The sequence below is a fragment of the Chlamydomonas reinhardtii genome, chromosome 13 (genome assembly GCF_000002595.2).
Source record: "Chlamydomonas reinhardtii strain CC-503 cw92 mt+ chromosome 13, whole genome shotgun sequence".
In the NCBI taxonomy this organism is placed as follows: domain Eukaryota; kingdom Viridiplantae; phylum Chlorophyta; class Chlorophyceae; order Chlamydomonadales; family Chlamydomonadaceae; genus Chlamydomonas; species Chlamydomonas reinhardtii.
Genome location: NC_057016.1, coordinates 1059798 through 1079325, shown reverse-complemented (window position 1 = coordinate 1079325; position 19528 = coordinate 1059798). Strand labels below are relative to the sequence as shown.

Genomic DNA, 19528 nt, shown 5'->3' with positions numbered 1-19528 from the left:
CACCGAGGCACCCAGACATGTCACCAGGTCGCTTGCAATCACGTCCGTCACTTATCCGGCCTCGCAGCCGTGTCGGCCCAGTCGGCGGGATGTCGCCAGGCGGTTTGAGCCTGGGGCATCGTGCCAAACCTGCTAGCACAATACATGCAACGGCATTTGCTAGAGTGTACTTTGCAACTGGAAATCCCTGTACAAGCTGGCAGAGGTGGGAGCTTCGCGCGGGATCGCGCTGTCGCCGAACGCAATGTTCACGACGCAACTTCGCAGGTCGTTGCTATTCTTTCGGACGGCCCTCGCCTGCCCTTTGAGCTGCAAGCGGTAGAGCTGGACCTCCCAGAACTGCAGGCGGGTAGGGACGGTGTGCGCGTGCGTGGAGACGAGGCGACGGCGTGGCGTGGATCCCAGACTGTCCCAGAGCCCCGCGAAGCGTGGAAGGAACCGCGGCAACCGGCAAACCACCATGGACGCGTACGCAGCACGTGAAGCGTAGCAGCAGCTATCACAGCTGTCTTTAGGGGCTGAGTATGCAAGGCCGCGGGGGAGCATGGGAAAACGTGCAGAGGGGGCACGCCTCATACCCATGAAAGAGCCAGCCACCGCCCACCGTCTGTGCACAGGGGGATCCTGAGGACATATGCCGCCAGAAGTGCCGCATAGCTGCCGACCAGGTGCGTTACCGCGACTGGCTGCAGCAGGGCTCCCCTGGGCTGCAGCAGGGCTCCTCTGGGCTGCAGTGCGGCGCCGTGCGGTGGCTGGCGCTGCGTCGGGGGTCCGGACAGGGGCATGCACCATGCCGGCAGGGACGGTCGGCACGCGGCGGGACACCCACGTCCAGTGCAATGCTCAGGAGGCCCCCCTGGCAGTGGTGGAGGGCAGCACTCGAAAAAAAGCGGAGAACGCCAGGTGTCAGGGGCTGTAGGAATGCGTGCGGAGGGGTTGAAGGAAACCCCATTCCGCACTCGGCCACACTCCGCACGCTCCTGTTGTGTGGAACACAGCTCCAAGGGCCGGTGCTGGTGGACGACGCGAGCCTGTGCTGCACCGCGCTGAACGGGTTGCCGGGTAGGTGGCGGGCTGACGGCGGGATGGGCGGGCCGGACGGCCTTGTGAGCACTGGGGGTCCCTGGACCTGAGGGTTAGGTCCAGCCACTGTCGCCGCCGTGCCGGCCCTTGATCGGCCGGGAGACCGCACCGTGCCATTGGGCCGGATAATGGTCTGCGTGTACCGTACCGTGTGGTCGAATGCCGTCAGGTCCTTACATCAAGTGGTTTATTGAGAAGCTGGAGCCCGAGGGCTTCCTGCGCATGTTGGGTGAGTGAGCGCCGCGCACACATGACGTCAGGGGATTTTTGGGATCTGTGGCGGGCGGTGGGTGCAGCCGGCCTGGCCCCGGATGCTGTGGCTGCGGCGCCAGGGCGCCTGCCGCCTCGCCAGTCTTTCCCCGACCCGTTGTACCCTTTCACGCTACGGTATCAGTGGGAGTGCCACCGTGTCGTTCTCCTGCATACATGCAGAGGGCTTTGAAGACAAGTCAGCCGCGTTCCAGTGCGTCTTCGCCTTCGCACCGGGTGAGTTGGCTGCTGTGTCCACATCACCACGACGGCTGGGCCCGGAACTGGGGTGGGGGGCGTGAGGGCCGGGCTCGGGGCAAGGCCGGAAAGGGGAAGACGCACCGCAAGTGACCACAACTGACTGCGCCGAGCGCCACACCGGCGGCTTGCAGGCCCGGGCTCCGAGCCTGTCACATTCGTGGGGCGGTTGCCTGGTCGCATCGTGCCGCCGCGGGGCCCCAGCGGCGGCAAGTGGGGAGACCTCAGTCGGCTGTTTGAACTGGAGGGTGAGGCGGCGGCGGCGGGGCGTGTTGCCGCGACCGTGTCACGGTGTCAGTGCGGGGTCAAGTCAGGTGCATGCACGTGCCGCTGGGCGTGCAACCGGTGTCTGCCGCACGACGTGCGCAGGGCGCTCCACACCCCTTCGAGTGCCCTGACACGCTGGGCACTACCGTACTGTGCCCCCGCCCTCCCGGGCCACGTCAGGCTACGGCCGCACGTACGCGGAGATGGACGAGGCCACCCTCCGTGCCGTGTCACACAGGCGAGCCAGCAAGGCGGGCAAGCGACAGGGGTTGGGTGTTGTGGATGCAGTATGTTGCTTGTACTCAGTCCGTGGTGTGGGCGAAGGCTCTGTGCCCATGCAACGGACGGTGAGACGGGAGGCTCCACCCGTGCGGCGGCGAGGGCTCGCCCTGGCCTGCCTGCCCGCCCATGTCGCTAACATGCTGAGGTCCTCCTTTGGCTGCGGCCCGCCCCACGACAGGTCACAAGCGCTGGCGCTCGTCAGAGAGTACCTACTCACGCTGAGTTAGGCGGGTTGCTGCTGTACTTTCGGTTATGTTCGTACTGTTGCGAGCCTTGGTTGATGGTTGAGCGCTGTTATAGGGCTGCGATAGAGGTGTTTGGCTGTGAGAGAAGCACGGATACGCGGCTGATCCGCGATGCGGTAATCTCATTGGGCGTTTGAGGACGCCTTGTCAGCTGCTAGGTCCAAGGCTCCGTGTCCAGAATATCGTTCCTGAATCTGCCTGACCGGCGTGTGCCCATGTAATGCCCCACATGCGCGACTGCCCCATTGCTTCCCCTCCCCCGCCCGGCTGCTGGCTCTCGCACGCCCCCCAGAGCACCACCAGTGCCATTGCTGCAATGAGCCCAGCTTCCCAGTAAGGCTGCGCCGCCCCCTGCACTGCCCATCTTCCCAGTTCTGCCTGGCCTGCTTGCTGAAGCGACCACTCCCACCAACGGCACGGCCCTGCACGGGCCCACGGCTGGACTGAAAGCTGCTGAGCGCTGACACATGGCTGGCGCCCACGGGCGAATGAGGTAGCACGGCCCGTAGAGCGTGCGAGAGAGCCGGAAGCTCGGAGCCAGGGGCCCGGAGAGGGGACGGGGACTGCCACGTAGGAGACTTACACACAACACTTAAGGTGATGTGGCGAAATGCTGCTGCTTACGCCGAGGCGGTGCCGGTGCGCAGGCGCTTCGCCAGCTGCACCTTGCTGAGCTTGCGCTCCTTGGTGTCCTGAGGGAGGCGAGGAGGGCGCACAGGGGCAACAGCAGCAGCAGTGAGAAGGCTGGGCGGCGACGGCATGGGTGGAGTATGAGTAAGGTGCATTAATCAACGGCGCGTGTTGCCCCGCCCCGCCCCGCGTCGGATGGCACGGCGCACGTCGGCCCCGTTTCTGAGCCAAGCGCTGTCTGCCCATGTGATGTTGCCCGGTGATGCTGAGCTGATAAAATGACGACTCCCTAGTATCGCTGCGTCGACATCGCTGCGTCGCCACCGCTGCGAGCCACCGCTCCCGGTTACTGCCCCTGGCAGCTGCTCGAGACGGCAAACACGACAGCGGCACCGCGGCACCACACCGTCGAGGCAGCTGCGCCAGGAAGCTGCGCTTACAACAGTATAAAGCGCTGGTCGCCACGGCTCGCCGCGCGCAGCACGACTCCGGTTCTGGTCTGAGCAGCTGCTGTCTTTTGCCCCACACGCTGCTGATGCCGCTGCTGCTGCCGCACCAGAGCTTCTGCACCCGAGCTCCAGGCGCTGCCGCTGCTGCTGCCGCCGTAAAACCTGTCTCAGCGCCAGCCGACGTTCAGCCCAGCCGACTCATCCTGTTCGGCGCTACTACTGCACGGGTAGTGCCGCAAACGCCGCTGCTCATGCCTGCGTGCAGCGCCTGCCGCCGCTGACGGCGAGCCGTTCGGTGCTGCGCCGTCTGCGTAATGACACCAGCGCTGCTGTTGCTGCTGCTTCTACAATCGCCGTTCGCCAGATTGCGCTGCTGTAGCCGCTGTCAGCGGCGCCACCCCTTGCTAGGAAAGCTGCGGTGTTCGCCACTTGCGTGTATTGCTTGCCATCCGCAAAACCCTTGACTCTGACCCCCCCCCAGCCGCATCCTATCTTGTCTGTCCTCTACCTGGGAGCTCGAGCTCAGCAGGCTTTCCTACATGCACCGTTCCCAATCTAGCGTCCTCCCCCCCCCAAACATCACCATTGGCCCATTCCACGCCGCTTCCCATTCCCGCACCACCCCAGCCCCCTCTCCTGCCTTCCCTGCGTCCCTCCTCCTCCTCTCTCCTTCGCTCCCTCCCTCCCTCCCTCCCGCTCGCACTCGCTCCCTCCCAGCTCCTCTTTCTTGCCCTCTCACCTTCTCGGCCTTGACGCCCGCGCTCTTCTCCGAGATCATGAGCTCGATGTGGCAGGGCGAGCTCATGTAGGGGTTCACACGACCGTGCGCGCGGTAGGTGCGGCGGCGCTGGCGCATGGCGCGGTTGACCTGGATGTGGCTGATGAAGCAGTTGTCGATGTCCAGGCCCTTGACCTGCGAGGTCACGGAGGAAGAGGGTGCATCGGAAGTTGGAGGTTGGGTTCAGCTTGGGCGAGGGGTGGGGGAGCGTGGGGGATGCATGGACGCTGCGCAGGCCGCGTCACTGCACGGCGACGTACACGCATGCAACACACGGCTAGCCCTCTCCCACCCTGCCCTGCTGCTGCTGCTGTGGCCGCGGCCTTCTGCTGCTGCTGCTACGGCAGGGGATCCAGACGGACCAGCCCTAACTGCCGGTATGCCGTGCGGATGACATATGCCGAGCGCCGGCGCCGCTACCCCTATGGATGCATGCAGCCACGAAACCACCGCAGCTGTCATCACACCAGCAGCAACGCCAGGCCTATGCACCAGCACTTCTGCCAGCGGCGGCGCAGGCGGCTTCACTGCGGCCGGCGGCACCAGGCACAGACTGAGGGCATCAGACGCTGCCGCCGCTAGCTGCCGCCACGCCGTGCCGCACACAGCATCTCGTCATGCTGACAGCTCCGGTATTAAGCATGCCGCCGCGCAGGTGGTGCTGCTGCTGCCACCCGCTGCGCCGCCTCGCCATTGCTGTCACACTGCTGGCCAAACTGCCGCCAGTTTGCATTGGGCTTTGGTGTAACGCCGCTGACGCCCACCCGCGCAGCCGCGGCCGTCGCCGCCGCCATCGCGGCTGCGGCGCTGCTGTTACCGCTAGGTTCTATAACGGCCGGCGCGGAATAGCATGCCACCGTGCAACCAGCACGCGTACTCGGTGCCCAAAAGCCATACTGTTACTGTGCCCCACAATTACGGCCGGCGGTGGCTTGCGGCCGCCGCCCCGCTGGAGCAACCCTGCCGCACCCCGAGCGCCGCGGCCAGTCCCTGACCGCCGCCTCGGCCAGGGCCGGGCGCCATCGCCCATGCTGGTGCATTGCCGTGGGCCGTACGGCTGCTGGACAGCTGCTGTGGCTGGTTTCTGTGTGCTGCTGGTGCAGGGGGTGGGCGCCGGCCGCCCGGCGACCGTGCAGGCCGGTGTGCTCCCTGCCTCGACCCCCCATTCCCCCCTCCCCCTCCCCCGACGCCGCAAGCAGCTGCTTCCCCCGCGGCCGGCAGCAAGTCCCGCGCTCCGAGCCGCTCCACGAACGCGCCACCCGCCGGCCGCTGCTGCTCGCCGAAGCTGCTCGCCGGTCCGCTGGGCTCCGCTAGCAACGCCGAGCGCCGCCGCAGCTCCGAAGCCGAGTCTGCTTCCGAGCCCCAGATCCGTCCCCATACCGCCGGACAAACACAAATACGTAACACAAGCAGCTTATTTACCTCAGCGTTGCTCTCCGCGTTCTTCAGCAGGTTGAGAATGAACTCAGCCGACTTCACGGGCCAGCGGCCCTGGCCGGAAGGGTTGTTCTCGTTCTTAGCCTGCGTGGTGCGGCCCACAGCGCCCTGGTACCGGCGGAAGGCAATGCAGCGCTTGTGCGCAATCACATCCTCCAGGTACTTCTTGGCCTTGTTCAGGGACATCTTGCGCAGGGCGAAGGCGGTCTCCCGCGTGTTCTTGAAGTGAACACGCAGGTCAGACCCCTTGGCCTGCAATGTCAGAATGAACGGAGCGAGAGGGCGACCATGCCGGCGGTCTAGTGAGCCGCCGCAACACAGGGACTTGCCGACATTTACCCCCAGCTCCTAGAGCCATCAAGCATCATTTTTCACGCCCCACAGCTCTGCGAATACGCCTGGCCCAGCAGAACAGGCTGAATGACGGCGCACCTTGGCGGTCTTGTCCGCGTTCTCCGGCTCACGAGCGTACTTGACCATTTTCGGGCTTTAACGCTACGTGCAAGGCGCGACGAAAGAGAAAGAGCAGGTTGCAGTGGTGGCCCTTGCTGGGAGGTGGCGCCCCATGCAGCCAGCTCCGCGCCATTTGGCATTCTTCCACGCCAGACCCTGCAGAAAAAATTATATGCCAGTAGCAAATCTGACAATTCTTCCTGAACTAAATTTCTGTCCGCTTGCACCACACGCAACCAAGTGCGTTTCTCTCCTCAATTCCCCACGATGCTCGCGTCGCTGCTTCCCTCGGCCGCTTCGGCCCTCTCCGCGCCTGCTGTGGGTGCCCTGCCCCTCCTGGCGCAGCAGCTAGGCCGGCGCCTGTACCACAAGAACGTAGTGGAGCACTATGAGCGCCCCCGCAACGTTGGCTCGTTCGACAAGAGCGACCCCGACGTTGGCACCGGCCTCGTGGGCGCTCCTGCATGCGGCGATGTCATGAAGCTGCAAATTAAGGTGGACGAGCAGGGCAACATCGTGGACGCGCGCTTTAAGACGTTTGGATGCGGTTCGGCCATCGCCAGCAGCAGCGTGGCGACGGAGTGGGTGAAGGGCAAGTCGCTGGACGAGGTGTTAAAGATTAAGAACAGCGACATCGCCAAGCATCTCAGCCTGCCGCCCGTCAAGCTGCACTGCAGCATGCTGGCGGAGGATGCCATCAAGGCTGCGGTGAAGGACATCCAGGCGAAGCGCACTAAGACCGCCACCGCGGCAGCTTAGACACCTAGTGTAGCGGGGTTTAGCTATGATGGGTTGGGAGAACGCTTACGATGCGAGTAACAGGTGTAGGACACGCAGGAGTCAGTGTTGCCGGGTTTGGCGTGCGTGTCAGTGCCTGAACCCCTGACCGACCAGGGCCATTTCATTTGGCGTTATCGCAGCATGGACACCGTTTGTATGTTTGCACTGCACTGACAATAGTTTTGTTGTGATTGCTGTGCGTTTTTATGTGCTTGGAATGCTCGAGAGGTCGTCGCGGGGCTAACTAGTACGCATGCGCGCGGCCCACGCCGCATTTAGAGAGGCTGAGTGATATCACCGCAACATTGATGTAGATTGCATTCCGTGTATGTGGTTAGGTTTAGAAACCGACAACTGAGGTATACTTATAATCTTACAACCTAAGCTAAGAAAGAAACGGGTTATGCGCGGCGTGTAACGCCGCATGGTCAACCGTTCTCACAGACAAGCGTGCCCTACGTCGGCACGCACATTGCAATCTATGTAATGCTAAGCATACAGACCCTCCTTTGCCACGCGAGTCTTGTATCTAGTCTACCGGTGTCGTCTGCTATTGTCCAGTCATAAGCTCAAGAAAGTAAGCCTCAGCAAGCCGCGCAGAGCATGCGCCGCCAGCAGCCTCCTACGGTGCCCATGTATCGCCGCAACTGCAACACATGAGCCCCACAAGCAGCCAGCCGGCGCACGCCCACGCCACACTGGTACAGCACGCATAAACGAGCAGGTCGGAGCGCCGCTCCCGCTCCGGCATCGGTGCAACACCGCACGCTGGTCACAACCTGTGCCGGCCACTGCCACTACCATGACTGCGGCCACTGCCACTACCGCTGCCCCGGCGCCCACCAGGAAATCCACGACTGGCAGCAGCAGGCGCGCCGCAGCTAAGTGCCTGCCTGCGCAGCCTCTGGCACGTCCGCGCACATCGCCATCACCTGCACCTGCTGCTGTCCCTGCACGCTTCCGACTGCTGCAGTCAGGCCGTGCCGTGACTCGCATACCCTCATCAGCACAGCGCTGCCACACTCAGGCACGGCCGCCACGGTCGCCGCCTGCGCAGCCTGGCAACGGAGTCAGAGCTCCCCCACCGGCGGGGTCACCGGTATCACCACCGCACTGCCACCGCTCCGCCTATGCGCCCTCCGCCACACTCCGAAAGCACTGCCGCAATTCCCCTGCAAGCCACGCTGCTCCGCTGCTGCTCCTCCGCTGCATCGCCGCTTCTCCTCTCTGCCCCCCAGCTCGCACGGCTCCTCTGCTCCTCTGCTGCCGTGAATCCCCCCGGCTGCCCCTCTCTACTTCTTGGGCGGCGCGTCCAGGATGGTGGCGGCATCCGTGTAGTCCACCACAGGCACCTATGAGTAGACGGAGCGAGGTGGGAGGGGCGGGACCAGTTAGGAGACGGCGATGCTAATACGGCGCAGCGAGGTGAGTGGGCGCAGAGGCGAGGAATGGGAAGCCAGAGCGGTGGGCGAGCGGTGGATGGCCCGCCGGTCCGTGGGCTCCGGTCGCACTGGCGGCCGCAGCGCGGGCGCAACGAAGCGGCTTGCGCTGTGGCCGACGCTATGGTTGAATCTCTTAGCTCAGCGGCATGCGAGTTGGGAATGCAAGTACTGTATGCATGGCTGCTAGCCTGCTGGAGCCGCCCTGGCCCCGCACACGAAGCTGCACGCACACCTAGCTGCACGTTGCCCAGTACAGGGGCAGGGCGCGTGCGCCCAGTTCAGAAACCTCTCCACACACACATACGCCCAAAGTCTCAGGTAGCGCGACAAGCAGTGCGTATCATGGCCTGAAAAGACAGCCGCCCATGCACAGCGCCCGGTCCCCCGCCTCACCATAGACCCGACCGCGTGCACCTCCCCGCGCCTGCTCCACGCCAGCACGCCCGCACCCCCCAGCGTGTCCTCCCGCCTGCCCCCGCCCTCCTCCCGGAGCCCGGTTCCCCGCCCCCGCATTCACGTACGCCTTCCAAGCCCCTCTCACCGCGTAGTCAGCGGGCACGTCCCATGGCGCGTTGCCTGCGAGCACGCACGAGTGGGCGCCGAGCGAGCACGCACGCGCAGCACTCAGCGCGGGGAAAGGCAACTTCTGGGCTCAGCGCACACATGCACCCGCTCCCCGCTGTCCCACATCTTTTGTAATAAACCCACCGGCAATCAAGGGCACCAGGCGGGCCTCCTCCTTCGCCTCCTTGATGAGCTCCTCCAAATGCGCGTCCAGCACCTCCTCAATAGCCGCGTCCGACTCATTCTCCTTGCAGACCTTAAGGCGGTAGATGCATGAGGCCTCCACGGCCTTGCGGTAGTCTGAGCCCTCGGGCGCTGCTTTGATGCTGCTCAGCACCTCCGTAAGCGCCTCAATAAGCTTGCCGCGTGTCCCAGGCTCCTTGCTGAGGTGGTCACGAATGCCAACGTACTTCTTGAGCACCTCGCGGTTGTTAAAGTCTATCTCAACATCGGCCACCGCCTTGAAGCCACGGTTCAGCGCCAGCGAGTTAACGCCGGACGCCGAGCGCAGGGCACCCGGCAGAAGGGTAGCAAGCTGGCGCAGCATTTTGCTCTTTCGTCGCGCGACTCGCTTTACAATTAGGCAAACGTGTTGCAGCGAGTGCCCCGCTGCCCTAGACTTGCCGTAAGCTATTACTGTTTTTTGCAGCGGGCAAGACACATATGATAGTCTTCGCGAGGCCCCATGCGAAGTGCCTCACGGTGCACCAGAGCAGGTGGCACCCACGGCATCCCCCCCCCCCCCCCTCCCTGGCCCGCCCGGCCCCGGACCCAGCCCGGAGCCCCGGACCTAGGAACTCCATGGCCGCACCGCCGCAGCTCGAACCAGAGGATGGATGTAAAGACAGCCAATTGGTGGATACAAGTTGGGACCGTAGTGCCACTGCCCGTGCTCTCAAGATCACGCTCCTGTGCCCGCTGCCGCACAGCGCACGCACTGCACACGCTTGTGTTGCAACTGTGCCCGAGTTCCAATGCAAAGCTCCTCAGCCAAGACTGCCGTAAGCACGGACAGGTGACACGGATTTGCCTGTGCCATCTCCGCCTACACCTACCGGAGCAGTGCACAGTCCGCAAGGCGCAAGCCCCCGTGCACGCAGCACCACAGGGGTCGATGGGGCCAACCCGCCCAGGCACACACACCCCAAACCACCTACTCTAATCGCAACCTGGCATCTCGTCAGCCGGTCAGCGCCTTCATGCCAGGCAATCCATGGCCTGAGTCCGGCCAGCAAGTCGGCCACCGGCAAACGCAGCAACGTGACAGACATAGACACATCCCGTCGTTGCACACACGGTCACACGCACACGCACATCTCCGCAACACGCACACTACCTTTCAGCCATCCCCTGTCTACGGTAGCCAGCACTCCGGCCACCTAGCAACCTTGAGAAGCTTGACAACCTTAGCAAACCTGCCAACCTGCCTGATATCGTCAAAAACTGCCAAGGGCACTACAATGCCACCACGAAGGCACTGGCTCAGAACATGCCTTGTTTTCGCAGCGCGCGGTCCTTCCGGTGGTGGTTGGCCACAGCCGCCTTGTTCTGCTCCTTTCGCGCGTAGCTCCGCTGGGGGTTGCTGCCGCCTTCGCCGCCGCCGCGCCCGCCGTCGCCGCCGCCACGCCCACCGCCGCTGCCACCCCGGCCACCGGTACCACGGCCGCCAGCGCCGCCGTTGCCGTCCGGGCCATCATCACTGTCACTGCCTCCGCCGCCGCCTCCGCCGCCTCCGCCGCCGCCGCCGCCACCACCTTGTTGTTGTTGTTGGTGGTGCGGTTGCCGCATGACCCCTTTGTTGCCACCGGGACCCAGGCCGTGGATTGCCTGCACGTGAATGCACACGCACACGCACTCGAGGCCGTTAGCAAAAGTCAACCCCACAGGAGTAGGCGCGGCGCATGCCACAATCCAAACGCGCCGCTAGCGGCCTTGCCGGACAACAGCGACAATCACCGCGTTTCGGTATCAGCAGTGCTTCGCACGGCTTGCCCCGGCAAAATGCATGGTATCAACCCTCCTGCAAACAGGCTCAAGCGGCGGCGCCGCCGCCGCCATTCACCGCCCTCACGCCAGCCCCACCCCACCCCACCCCCACCCCACCCCACTCCCCTGCTCACCATGGCTGCCTGCTTGGCGGCATCCAGCGCCGCGTCCGCCTCCTGCCGACTGGACACCGCCTGGGCGCCCTCCTTGGCATAGTTGTAAATCTTGCCGTCCAACACCCACAGCCGCTCGCCGCCGCCGCCGCCACGCCCGCCACGCCCGCCGCCGGCCGGGCCAGCGCCGCGGCCGCCGCCGGCTCCGCCACCGCGGCCTCCGCCGCCGGCGGCCGGCGGCGCAGAGCCCATGAACGTCGGCGCGCGGCGCGGCGTTTCTGACGGCCCCGCCGCTCCAGCGGCCCGACCGCCCCCGCCAGCCGCCGCCGCCGCCGGCCGTCCGGCTCCCATCGCGCCTGCCGCCGGGCGGCGGGCGCCGCCGTCACTGGGCCCATCCTCATACCCGCCCGCAGCCGCAGCCGCGCCCAGCCGGCTCCTGCCTGCCCCGGCGGCGCCGCCAGGCGCCGCCGCCGCCGCCGCCGCCGCCGCCGAAACCATCGCCACCGGGCGCCCGCCGGCGGCGCCGCCGCCGCGGCGGTCGTCGTCGTCTCCCTCGGCGTCTGCCACGCCGTCGGCGCCGCCAGCCGCCAGGTCGTCAAAGGAGTCGTCGTACTCGTCGTCGTACTCCCACTGCAGCTCCTCGCCCATGCGGGAGGTGAGTGTACGGACGTCGCGGTCCACGCGGTCCAGCGTCTGTACGGCACACCAGGGCAACAGAATGGGGGGGGGGGGTTACATTCATGATTAGTTAAGTGACAGGTACAGTAGCATAGTAGACGCGTTGTGGGGTTAGGGGTGAGGGGTGAGGGAAAAGAGGCGGAACACCGGATGCCGCGGGTACTACACAGCAAGCCGAGGGCGCCGGGGTGCACGGGTGACTTGTGGCGTGAGGCTAGGACACCGTACGCATGCACGCAAGGGGGCAGAAGGCCCGGGGGCGGGGGGATTACATTCATGATTAGTTAAGGAAGTGGTAGACGGTAGACCATCTTGCGGAACATGAAGCGTTACCGACGATGTCGACCAGCTCCTGGCTCCAGCTCGAGCACCAGCTCCAGCTCTAGCGCGTAGACCCTCCGAAATAGTGTTCCCGTTTGATATAAAGCTGCTGCATAGCCTGACACGACCTAAGTTCGCGGCGGCACGGCGACACTACTACGCGCGACTAGTCGCGATCTACGGACGCTCGCTGCCCTAATAGCTTTCCTACATACCCCGGCGTGTACTCACCTGCGGCGTGGCATTGGAACCCACGCCGCGTGACGTCCAGACATCCATGCATGGCAAGAAACGGGAGGGCGAGGTGAGAGGCAAAAGGCAAAAGCAAAGGAACCTAAATGCTATGGCCGCCGCGACGGGAGTGGACGCGCGCAAACGCTAAGTAGGCCACGGAATTGGACCCATGCATAGGGAGGGGGACTAGGGGCTGCGTGGCGGGGCTCCTAAGGACGGGTACGCGGCCAAACACAAGCTGCGGCGCCACCCGCCCACCTTGAGCGTGCCGCGGTGCATCTTGCCGCCGCCGCCTCCGCCGCCAGCCCCCGTCTTCCAAAACGCCGCGCCGCCGGGAGCGCCCGGTGGCGGCGGCATGGCGGGCGCCGCCGGCGCCGCCGCCGCCGCCAGGCCTGCAAGCGAGCTCCATGACGACATCGCGCCCGCCGCGCCGCCACTGCCCGAGGGCCCTGCTCCGGAAGAGGTGGAGGGGCCTGCGCCGGAGGCGGAGGAGGCGGAGGGCCCCGGCCCGGAGGCGGCGGCGGGGGAGATGCCGGCGGGTGGCCACGTGGCTAGCTGTGTGTCTAGCTCTGCGAGGTGCGGTGGCAGGCTGCCCTCCAGCAATCGGTTGATCACCTGCAGTGTGTGGGTGTGTGTGGGTGTGTGTGGAGGATGGGTTGTAAGGACCAACCCAAACAAACCGAACCGAGCGAAAATACCGCAGCACAGGCAGCGGCGAAATGCGGTGTGATGAGGAGGTGTGGTGCTTGAGGACTACTAAGTTATAAAGTACCAATATTGCAGCAGCTTGCAGTGCAGCGCAGCCCAGCTTTTGGTTCTCGCAACCCCTCCATCCATCCCATCCCCAACCCCTCACACCCTCACCGTCTCCGTGTTGTCGCCGTACGCCTCCAGGCACGCCGCCACGAACCCGGCCCCGTAGTCAGGCAGCAGGTCCCGGACCTGTGGGAGTTGGCGAGGTGCAGGTGTATGTTGCAACTGTGTTTGAAAACAACAAAACGAAGCCCGTTGAAACTGTGTTGTGAAATTCGTGATGCGTGTGTGTATTGTGCCGCGCATACAGGAAGCCGCTACCTGGCAGTGTCCAGCGCACGCCATCCCACACGCCAGCACACAGGCGGGACCAAGCCTCATGTGCGCTGGACGGCGTTGCATACCCTTCCCTCCCTCATTCCCCTCGTAACAACGCCTGCTATACCACTGTTCCTGGCTACGCCTTCACTTCTTAAATAATCATGAATGTACCCCCCTCCCCTCCCTTCGCAGCACCCACCTGCGACACGAGCGCCGCGCGCCGCGCCGCCGCCGCCGGGTCCTCCCTCGGCCGGCTGGGGCCCACACCACCTCCCCCACCAGCTCCTGCTGCTGCTGCTGCCGCTCCCCCACTGCCTCCTGCTCCTGCACCCCTGCTGCCGCTGGCGCCACTGCCGCCCCTGCTGCCCCCCGCCTGCTGCTGCTGCTGCTGCCTCGCCGCCTGCATCACGTGCGGCCTGCCGCCCATGAGCGCAAGCAGGTAGTCGAACTGGGCGTCGTCCAGGACCAGCTGCCCCTGGGGGTGAGGCGTGTGTGTGTGTGTGTGTGTGTGTGTGTGTGTGTGTGTGTGTGTGTGTATGTGTGTGTGTGTCGTGCGTGGGGAGGAGGGAGGGATAGGAAAGAGGATGAAGCGGGGAGGCATGAGGTGGGTGGGTAGGCGTAGGAGAGGAGGTGTTGGGTGGGTTAGCCATTCATGCAAACCGTTTGTATGAAACATGGAACTGCCGATGTCCAGAGGCACAGCGGGAACACGCGCCATACCAATGTCGCCAGCGTAGGGGGCGGTAAGGAGTGTCGGACACTGGTCCCGACCAGCCCCACATCCACCGCCCTCACATCCTCCACAACCCACACTCCTCGCCGCCCCCTCCCCCTCCCCCTCCCCCTCCTTAACTAATCATGAATGTAACCCCCTCGCCACCCACCTGCACCACCGCCGCCGCCAGCTCCGCGTCCAGTCCGTACTCGGCGTTGAGCAGCGACAAGTAGCCGCCGCCGCCGCCGCCGCCGCCGCCGGCACTGCCTCCCGCCCCTCCCGCCGCCGGCGCGGAGGAGGCTAGCGCCATGAGGAGGGTCATCAATTCGTTGCCATGCGCCTCGGCCGCCTGCGAGCAGTATGCGTCCGACAACAAACTAGTAATTGTAGAACTCTAGTTGCATATTACGGTAGATCAGTTTGGCGCATGCTGGTATCAAAGCGACATGCATATTGTTAAGGATGGGAACTTCTATACAGGCGTACAATACGTATAGCGTATTATACGCGTATAATACGTATAGGAAAATGGGCCTCTGTACGCCGGGCGTAGACGTATTTATACGCCGGTCGGGGGCGCGCAGGCGCGTGCGGCACGAACACAATGCCCGCGAAGGTCACTTAGTATGCGCGGTTTAAAGCACGTCGTGAGCACCTGCTGTCCCCGCACACCACCACCTGCGCCGCTGAGCGCAACTGGTCGGCGTGGGGCCGCCTGTACGTCAAGCTGCGCGCCAAACTGGACATCAAGCGCGCTGAGCAGATGATGTACATCAAGGGCAACGAGGACACGGCGCCACGCGGCGGGTGTGCAAAGTGATTGCGAAATGTGTTGCGCATGGCGGCATGGGGAAGCTGTGTGACAAGGCTGTCGGGTTGCATTTAAATGCTGCACGTGCTTAGCAAGTGTAATGCGGCACCATCGAATGGTCAACAGATGTGTACGGGCGCTAGGGTGTCGTGGGGGCGTCTCAGAGGTGGGGCGGAGGAGCAGAACTTGAGTGCTGACGCTCGATCCGCTTGGATTCAAGCCCTGCCCACTTAACAATATAAAGTATATGCGTTATATAACAATTTGAAGCTTTCTGAATGCAGATCGGCCAACATGGCAAAAAGTTATGAGCCACCATGGGTTTTCAGGCCTTGGTCCCCCCTGGCGGATAAATACGCTATACGCCCTTCTCTACGTACACTACGTATAGCCAGCGGCTCCTATACGCCTAAATTCCCATCCTTACATATTGTTTGCTGCCCTGCTGAGCTGCTAGCAATCCTGGCGATCGACATGACATGAAGACAAACATGAAACATTGAACGCCGAAGCATACGCGTGTACTCATGTGGGCCGGGTGTACATGTTCCTGACCGGGTGCCCTCTACCACGCGTGTGCCACCCCGGCACGACACCGCGTGCCTGACCACAAACACACCTACCCATATCCATGCACATGCCCCTCCCCGCCGGCCCCCACCCACCTGCGGCATGGGCCTGGGCGGCGGCGCTCCGCCCGGCGGCGCCGCGCCGCAGCCGCCGTACTTGAGCAGCACCGCCCCCAGGCGGCGGCAGCAGGCGGCCAGCGGGGCCAGCTTGGCGGCGGCGGAGGAGGAGGAGAAGGCCTGCGCGGGTTTGGGCGTGGGTGTGGGCAGGAGTGTGTGTTAAAAATCGAAACGAAAGCCCGGGAATGTGTGTGTGTGTGTGTGTGTGTGTGTGTGTGTGTGTGTGGCTTCCAGTACCAAGGCCTGTAGCTTTGCCCGGTGCCCGCCCGCTGCCCGTCTGCCTCCAAAAGCACGCAGATACACGCACACAGGCAGCGATGAACAGCACACGCCCAGCGCAGTGACCACACACGCACACACACACACACACACACACACACACACACACACACACACACACACACACACACACACTGTCTTTGCGCAACGTTTTCCTTGTGCTCTTTAACACACACACACACACGCACACAGGCTCCATCACGCACCCAGCCAAACACCACAGCCACACACACAACCACCAACCGCACACGCACCTGACTGCTGCTACTGCCGCTACCGCTGCTGCTACTGCTGCTGGATGCGAGCAGCCGCCCCAGCTGCGGCAGCAGGCGGTCGTGTGCCGCCGCCGCCGCCAGCACCAGGCCGCCGCCGTCAGCCTCCAGCAGCAGGCGCGCGGCGGCGGGCGGCGCGGCGGCGGCGAATGCGGCGAGTGTGAGGGCGGCGTCGCGGAGGTAGTCGACCGCGTCTGTGGGGGGCGGAGCGGGGCCGGTAGGAGTTGTTTCCACGACCAGGAGGTTTGGGCAAGGGTAGGTGGGGCCGGGGATTAGTTACTAGGGCTGCGAACGGAGCGCGAGGCAGGAAGCGCAGGGGGGCACGCAGGTGTAGAAGGTTGGAAGCAAGAGGCCGACGGGAGCATGCAGAGCGCCGGAACACGTGCACCGTATGTGTCACATACAGGCAGCGAGGTGGGATAGGCCACACATCCCGCCAAACGCCAGGCCCTTGCCCTATAGCCAAAGCCACACCCACGATACTACTCCCCGGCACAAACCCCACCACCACCACCACCACCACCCACCCGCCAGCTCCCGCAGCTGCACCCCGCTGACGCCGCCGCTGCTGCCGCCCGCGCCGCCGCCGCCGCCCGCGCTGCGCAGCGCCCGCTCCGCCCCCGCGCTGGCCCGCTGCACCACCTGCACGGCACCAGCGTCAGAGTGGGAGTGGAGTAGGAGTGGGAGTGCGGCAACAACATTAAAACACCGGTGGTCAGAAAGCGGCAACCGCGCACTGGGCTCGACAAAAACCAACGTCAGTACGAGCACACCCCAGCCAAGGACGGGCGTCGGGTCCTAGCATGCGACCCCGAGTGTGGCGGTGATTCCCCTTGTGCATAAGCCAAGCTCTCCTCCTCACTCTTTTGCATCGGGTTCGGCTTCGTTCGGGCTGGTATCCACAACCCCCACACCCTCCACCGCCCCTAACCCGAGCACTCATCCACACGCCCATCCCCATACACTCACAATTCCCGCTTAACCCGCCCCCCCCCACACACACCCTTCGGCGGATCTACGCGCTGGAGCTGGCCGCTAGACTTCACGGACATCGGTAACAACGCGTCTACTATGCTACTGTACCTGGCTACGCCTTCCCTGCTTAATGAATGTACCCCTCACACGCACACACACCCTCCTTCACCTCCGCCAGGTTGCCTGCCAGCAGCGGCGCCGCGGCGGCCAGGTCATCCCAGTAGCGCGGCTGCAGCGCAAACACCTGTGTGTGTGTGTGGGGGGGGGGTGGAGGCAGTGGGCGGAGCCGTTCATCCCGTACGATATGCAAGGCGACCTGGCCGGCTGGCTTTTGTGTTGCCTGAGTGCCCACCCAGAAGCCATGGGCACACCAAGCGCCACGACCAAGCGCCCACCCGTCATACATAATGTCAATGCGGTAATGGACTGAATAGGATGAGCGGTGGGGCGGCAGAGCGCGGGATTCGGCGAGAACCGTTGACAGGGGCCACAGACAGGGAGGCTTGGGAGGTAGGGCACCACCGCAGGAAAACGCGAGAGGCGGCGCAAACCCTGGCGGAACCTGCAGCGCCCCTTCAACACACTGCACACATGAACCCCCCCCCACACACACACACACACACATGCCCACACACACATTCTCACACACACCTCGCCCGGCCCCCACCTGCTCCAGGAACTTGCGTGTCAGCCCCGGGTTTGCCCCGCCGTACAGCGCCGCCACGTCCATCAGCTCGGGCACGTGCAGCAGCCAGCCGTCGTACAGCAGACCAGCGCGCGTGGCGGCGGGCGGGCCGCCGGGGTCGGCCTCGGGGGGCGTCACGCTGCGTGCGCGTGTGTGTGAGTGTGCGTGCGCGTGTGTTCGCACCGCGTGGGGAAGGGGTCAAGAGCGTGTGTGTACCGTATGTGTGTGCGCTGGTGAGAGGCGGGCGGAAAATCGTCTTGGTGGTTGACCCGGAGGCGGGCGGTCATTGTGTTGGTGGTGAATCCCATTGCGGGAATGCGGTTCGTTTCCCGAACCCGACATGCTGGCGGGCTCGTAGCTGTGAAAGGTGGGCGGTCCCAGCCTTGCCACTCCACTTCACCCAGCCTCCCTACTGCCCTCCAGTGAGCCCACGCGCCCCGCCCGGCCGGCCGCTGGCGCTGCCCTGAATACCCTGCTGCCTACCACCATACACACACATTCACACATACGCAACACACACACACACACACACACACACACACACAAACACAAACACGAGCTCACACACACGAACACGAACACGAACACGAACACATACACACACACTCACAGCCTCAGCAGCACCATGAACACGCGCCGCGCCAGCTGCTGGCTGGCGGCACTGGAGGCCACGCCGCCGCCCTCCGCGTCGTCGCCGCCGCCGGGGTCGTCAAACACACGCCTGCGTGCAGCACAATACACAGGGCCGTGGGGCGAGGGCTGGGCGGTGAGGGGTGTGAGGGGTGTGAGGGGTGGTGGCGGTGGGAGTTGGTGGGGGCGACTGGTGGGGGCACGTGCAAGCGTGGCGATTCGTGAGGGCAGCACGGCCCGCGGCCGCCCCCGCCCCATCCCTCCTTGCCCGCTTTCTGCAACCCATGCCCACACATTGTTCCGTCACCAAGCCCCGTGGAATGAGAAGCCATCATATCCGCAGGTGCGTAGCCGCCCCTGCGTGTCAGCGGCATCTGGCCGCGCCGGCTTGTCGCCCACCGCCGCCGCCTGTAACCCACGCCATCCCACCCACGCCACCTCACCTCCCCCGCACAAACCCCACGCGTGGAACCCCCAAGCCACGCCGCGCACAACGCACCGCTTGTGGCGGAGGTAGGTGTCCAGGCACACGTGCAGCGAGGCGTCGTCGCGCACCGTGGCCCAGAACTCCGAGGCCGGGGCGCTCAGCAGCTCTGCAAGGTCGTCATTGATGGCCCGAATGACATCGTCGGCAGCCCAGGTCTTGTTGTCCGCCGGGATGTAGGGCAGGAACCTGCCCCGAGGGACCTGCATGGCCCAGATCGCGGTGGTTCAGAAGGAATTGCTGCAGTGTTTTGCGAGTGCTAATTGAGCGCGGCTCTGCGCGACCGCAAGCTCTACCTACATGGCTCAAAGAAGTTGGCATCGTACACTGACAGCTAATTATATCAACAGATCACCGACATAGCACAGAATTGGCAAGGAAGCCGGCCTGAGTGCAGCTGTGACTGTGAGTGCAGTTTGGCGCAGCTGCTTTCTTGGGAAGCCTTAGAAGCGCAAATGCAGTATGTTATCTACTTGCTGTAAAAGAAAAGGATGAAAGTCGGCAAGTACTTGCTGGCGCAGCACGGTGTGTTCGTGCCTGGGCCCGATCCCGCCTGGTCGCGCAGGCCCACGTCCCTGGACCATGTCACAATCATGCAAGCCCTTTAAACAAGCCCATTCCCTCCATTCCTGTGGCAATAACGATGGCGTGAGCTGCGGACACCATTG

At 64.3% G+C, this 19528-nt stretch overlaps 5 protein-coding genes across 5 annotated transcripts; 2 read left to right on the top strand and 3 right to left on the bottom strand.

The window, feature by feature from the left end:
* Window positions 1-50: 50 nt before the first annotated feature.
* Window positions 51-2617, top strand: CHLRE_13g568950v5 (uncharacterized protein). Its single transcript, XM_043069338.1, has 8 exons — window positions 51-345; window positions 618-668; window positions 999-1062; window positions 1253-1312; window positions 1516-1569; window positions 1725-1838; window positions 2038-2095; window positions 2318-2617. The coding sequence occupies exons 1-8, from the start codon at window positions 145-147 to the stop codon at window positions 2364-2366; spliced, it is 651 nt and encodes a 216-aa protein (XP_042917313.1). The 5' UTR covers window positions 51-144; the 3' UTR covers window positions 2367-2617.
* Window positions 2618-2951: 334 nt separating this feature from the next.
* Window positions 2952-6189, bottom strand: CHLRE_13g568900v5 (ribosomal protein L17). Its single transcript, XM_001693402.2, has 4 exons — window positions 6111-6189; window positions 5664-5930; window positions 4203-4376; window positions 2952-3076 (listed from the first exon to the last, which is right to left on the bottom strand). The coding sequence occupies exons 1-4, from the start codon at window positions 6156-6158 to the stop codon at window positions 3005-3007; spliced, it is 561 nt and encodes a 186-aa protein (XP_001693454.1). The 5' UTR covers window positions 6159-6189; the 3' UTR covers window positions 2952-3004.
* A 109-nt stretch (window positions 6190-6298) lies between these two features.
* Window positions 6299-7407, top strand: CHLRE_13g568850v5 (uncharacterized protein). The gene has a single exon (XM_001693660.2). The coding sequence runs from the start codon at window positions 6399-6401 to the stop codon at window positions 6888-6890; it is 492 nt and encodes a 163-aa protein (XP_001693712.1). The 5' UTR covers window positions 6299-6398; the 3' UTR covers window positions 6891-7407.
* A 1-nt stretch (window position 7408) lies between these two features.
* Window positions 7409-9580, bottom strand: CHLRE_13g568800v5 (uncharacterized protein). Its single transcript, XM_001693401.2, has 3 exons — window positions 9062-9580; window positions 8895-8929; window positions 7409-8263 (listed from the first exon to the last, which is right to left on the bottom strand). The coding sequence occupies exons 1-3, from the start codon at window positions 9462-9464 to the stop codon at window positions 8204-8206; spliced, it is 498 nt and encodes a 165-aa protein (XP_001693453.1). The 5' UTR covers window positions 9465-9580; the 3' UTR covers window positions 7409-8203.
* A 168-nt stretch (window positions 9581-9748) lies between these two features.
* On the bottom strand, window positions 9749-19330 carry CHLRE_13g568750v5 (uncharacterized protein). The gene is made up of 14 exons (XM_043069337.1): window positions 19161-19330; window positions 18876-19063; window positions 18357-18467; window positions 17729-17885; window positions 17231-17305; window positions 16614-16728; window positions 16069-16280; window positions 15515-15655; window positions 14208-14387; window positions 13523-13798; window positions 13114-13191; window positions 12508-12864; window positions 11038-11709; window positions 9749-10744 (listed from the first exon to the last, which is right to left on the bottom strand). Exons 1-14 carry the CDS (start codon window positions 19179-19181, stop codon window positions 10400-10402), a joined length of 2928 nt encoding a protein of 975 aa, XP_042917312.1. The 5' UTR covers window positions 19182-19330; the 3' UTR covers window positions 9749-10399.
* Between the last annotated feature and the right edge of the window lie 198 nt (window positions 19331-19528).

Excerpts from the sequence above, each read along its gene's own strand:
- CHLRE_13g568950v5 (XM_043069338.1), top strand. The coding sequence starts at position 145 with ATGCAACGGCATTTGCTAGAGTGTACTTTGCAACTGGAAATCCCTGTA. Across the intron at positions 1,570-1,724 it reads CGTCTTCGCCTTCGCACCGG|GCCCGGGCTCCGAGCCTGTC; the intron begins GTGAGTTGGCTG and ends GGCGGCTTGCAG. Across the intron at positions 1,839-2,037 it reads TCGGCTGTTTGAACTGGAGG|GCTACGGCCGCACGTACGCG; the intron begins GTGAGGCGGCGG and ends GGGCCACGTCAG.
- CHLRE_13g568900v5 (XM_001693402.2), bottom strand. The coding sequence starts at position 6,158 with ATGGTCAAGTACGCTCGTGAGCCGGAGAACGCGGACAAGACCGCCAAG. Across the intron at positions 4,377-5,663 it reads ACGCGGAGAGCAACGCTGAG|GTCAAGGGCCTGGACATCGA; the intron begins GTAAATAAGCTG and ends GTGACCTCGCAG. Across the intron at positions 3,077-4,202 it reads CGGGCGTCAAGGCCGAGAAG|GACACCAAGGAGCGCAAGCT; the intron begins GTGAGAGGGCAA and ends CGCCTCCCTCAG.
- CHLRE_13g568850v5 (XM_001693660.2), top strand. The coding sequence starts at position 6,399 with ATGCTCGCGTCGCTGCTTCCCTCGGCCGCTTCGGCCCTCTCCGCGCCT.
- CHLRE_13g568800v5 (XM_001693401.2), bottom strand. The coding sequence starts at position 9,464 with ATGCTGCGCCAGCTTGCTACCCTTCTGCCGGGTGCCCTGCGCTCGGCG. Across the intron at positions 8,930-9,061 it reads CCTGGTGCCCTTGATTGCCG|GCAACGCGCCATGGGACGTG; the intron begins GTGGGTTTATTA and ends GCGTGCTCGCAG. Across the intron at positions 8,264-8,894 it reads ACGTGCCCGCTGACTACGCG|GTGCCTGTGGTGGACTACAC; the intron begins GTGAGAGGGGCT and ends GTCTACTCATAG.
- CHLRE_13g568750v5 (XM_043069337.1), bottom strand. The coding sequence starts at position 19,181 with ATGCCAACTTCTTTGAGCCAT. Across the intron at positions 16,729-17,230 it reads TGGCAGGCAACCTGGCGGAG|GTGGTGCAGCGGGCCAGCGC; the intron begins GTGAAGGAGGGT and ends GGTGCCGTGCAG. Across the intron at positions 10,745-11,037 it reads CCGCCAAGCAGGCAGCCATG|GCAATCCACGGCCTGGGTCC; the intron begins GTGAGCAGGGGA and ends ATTCACGTGCAG.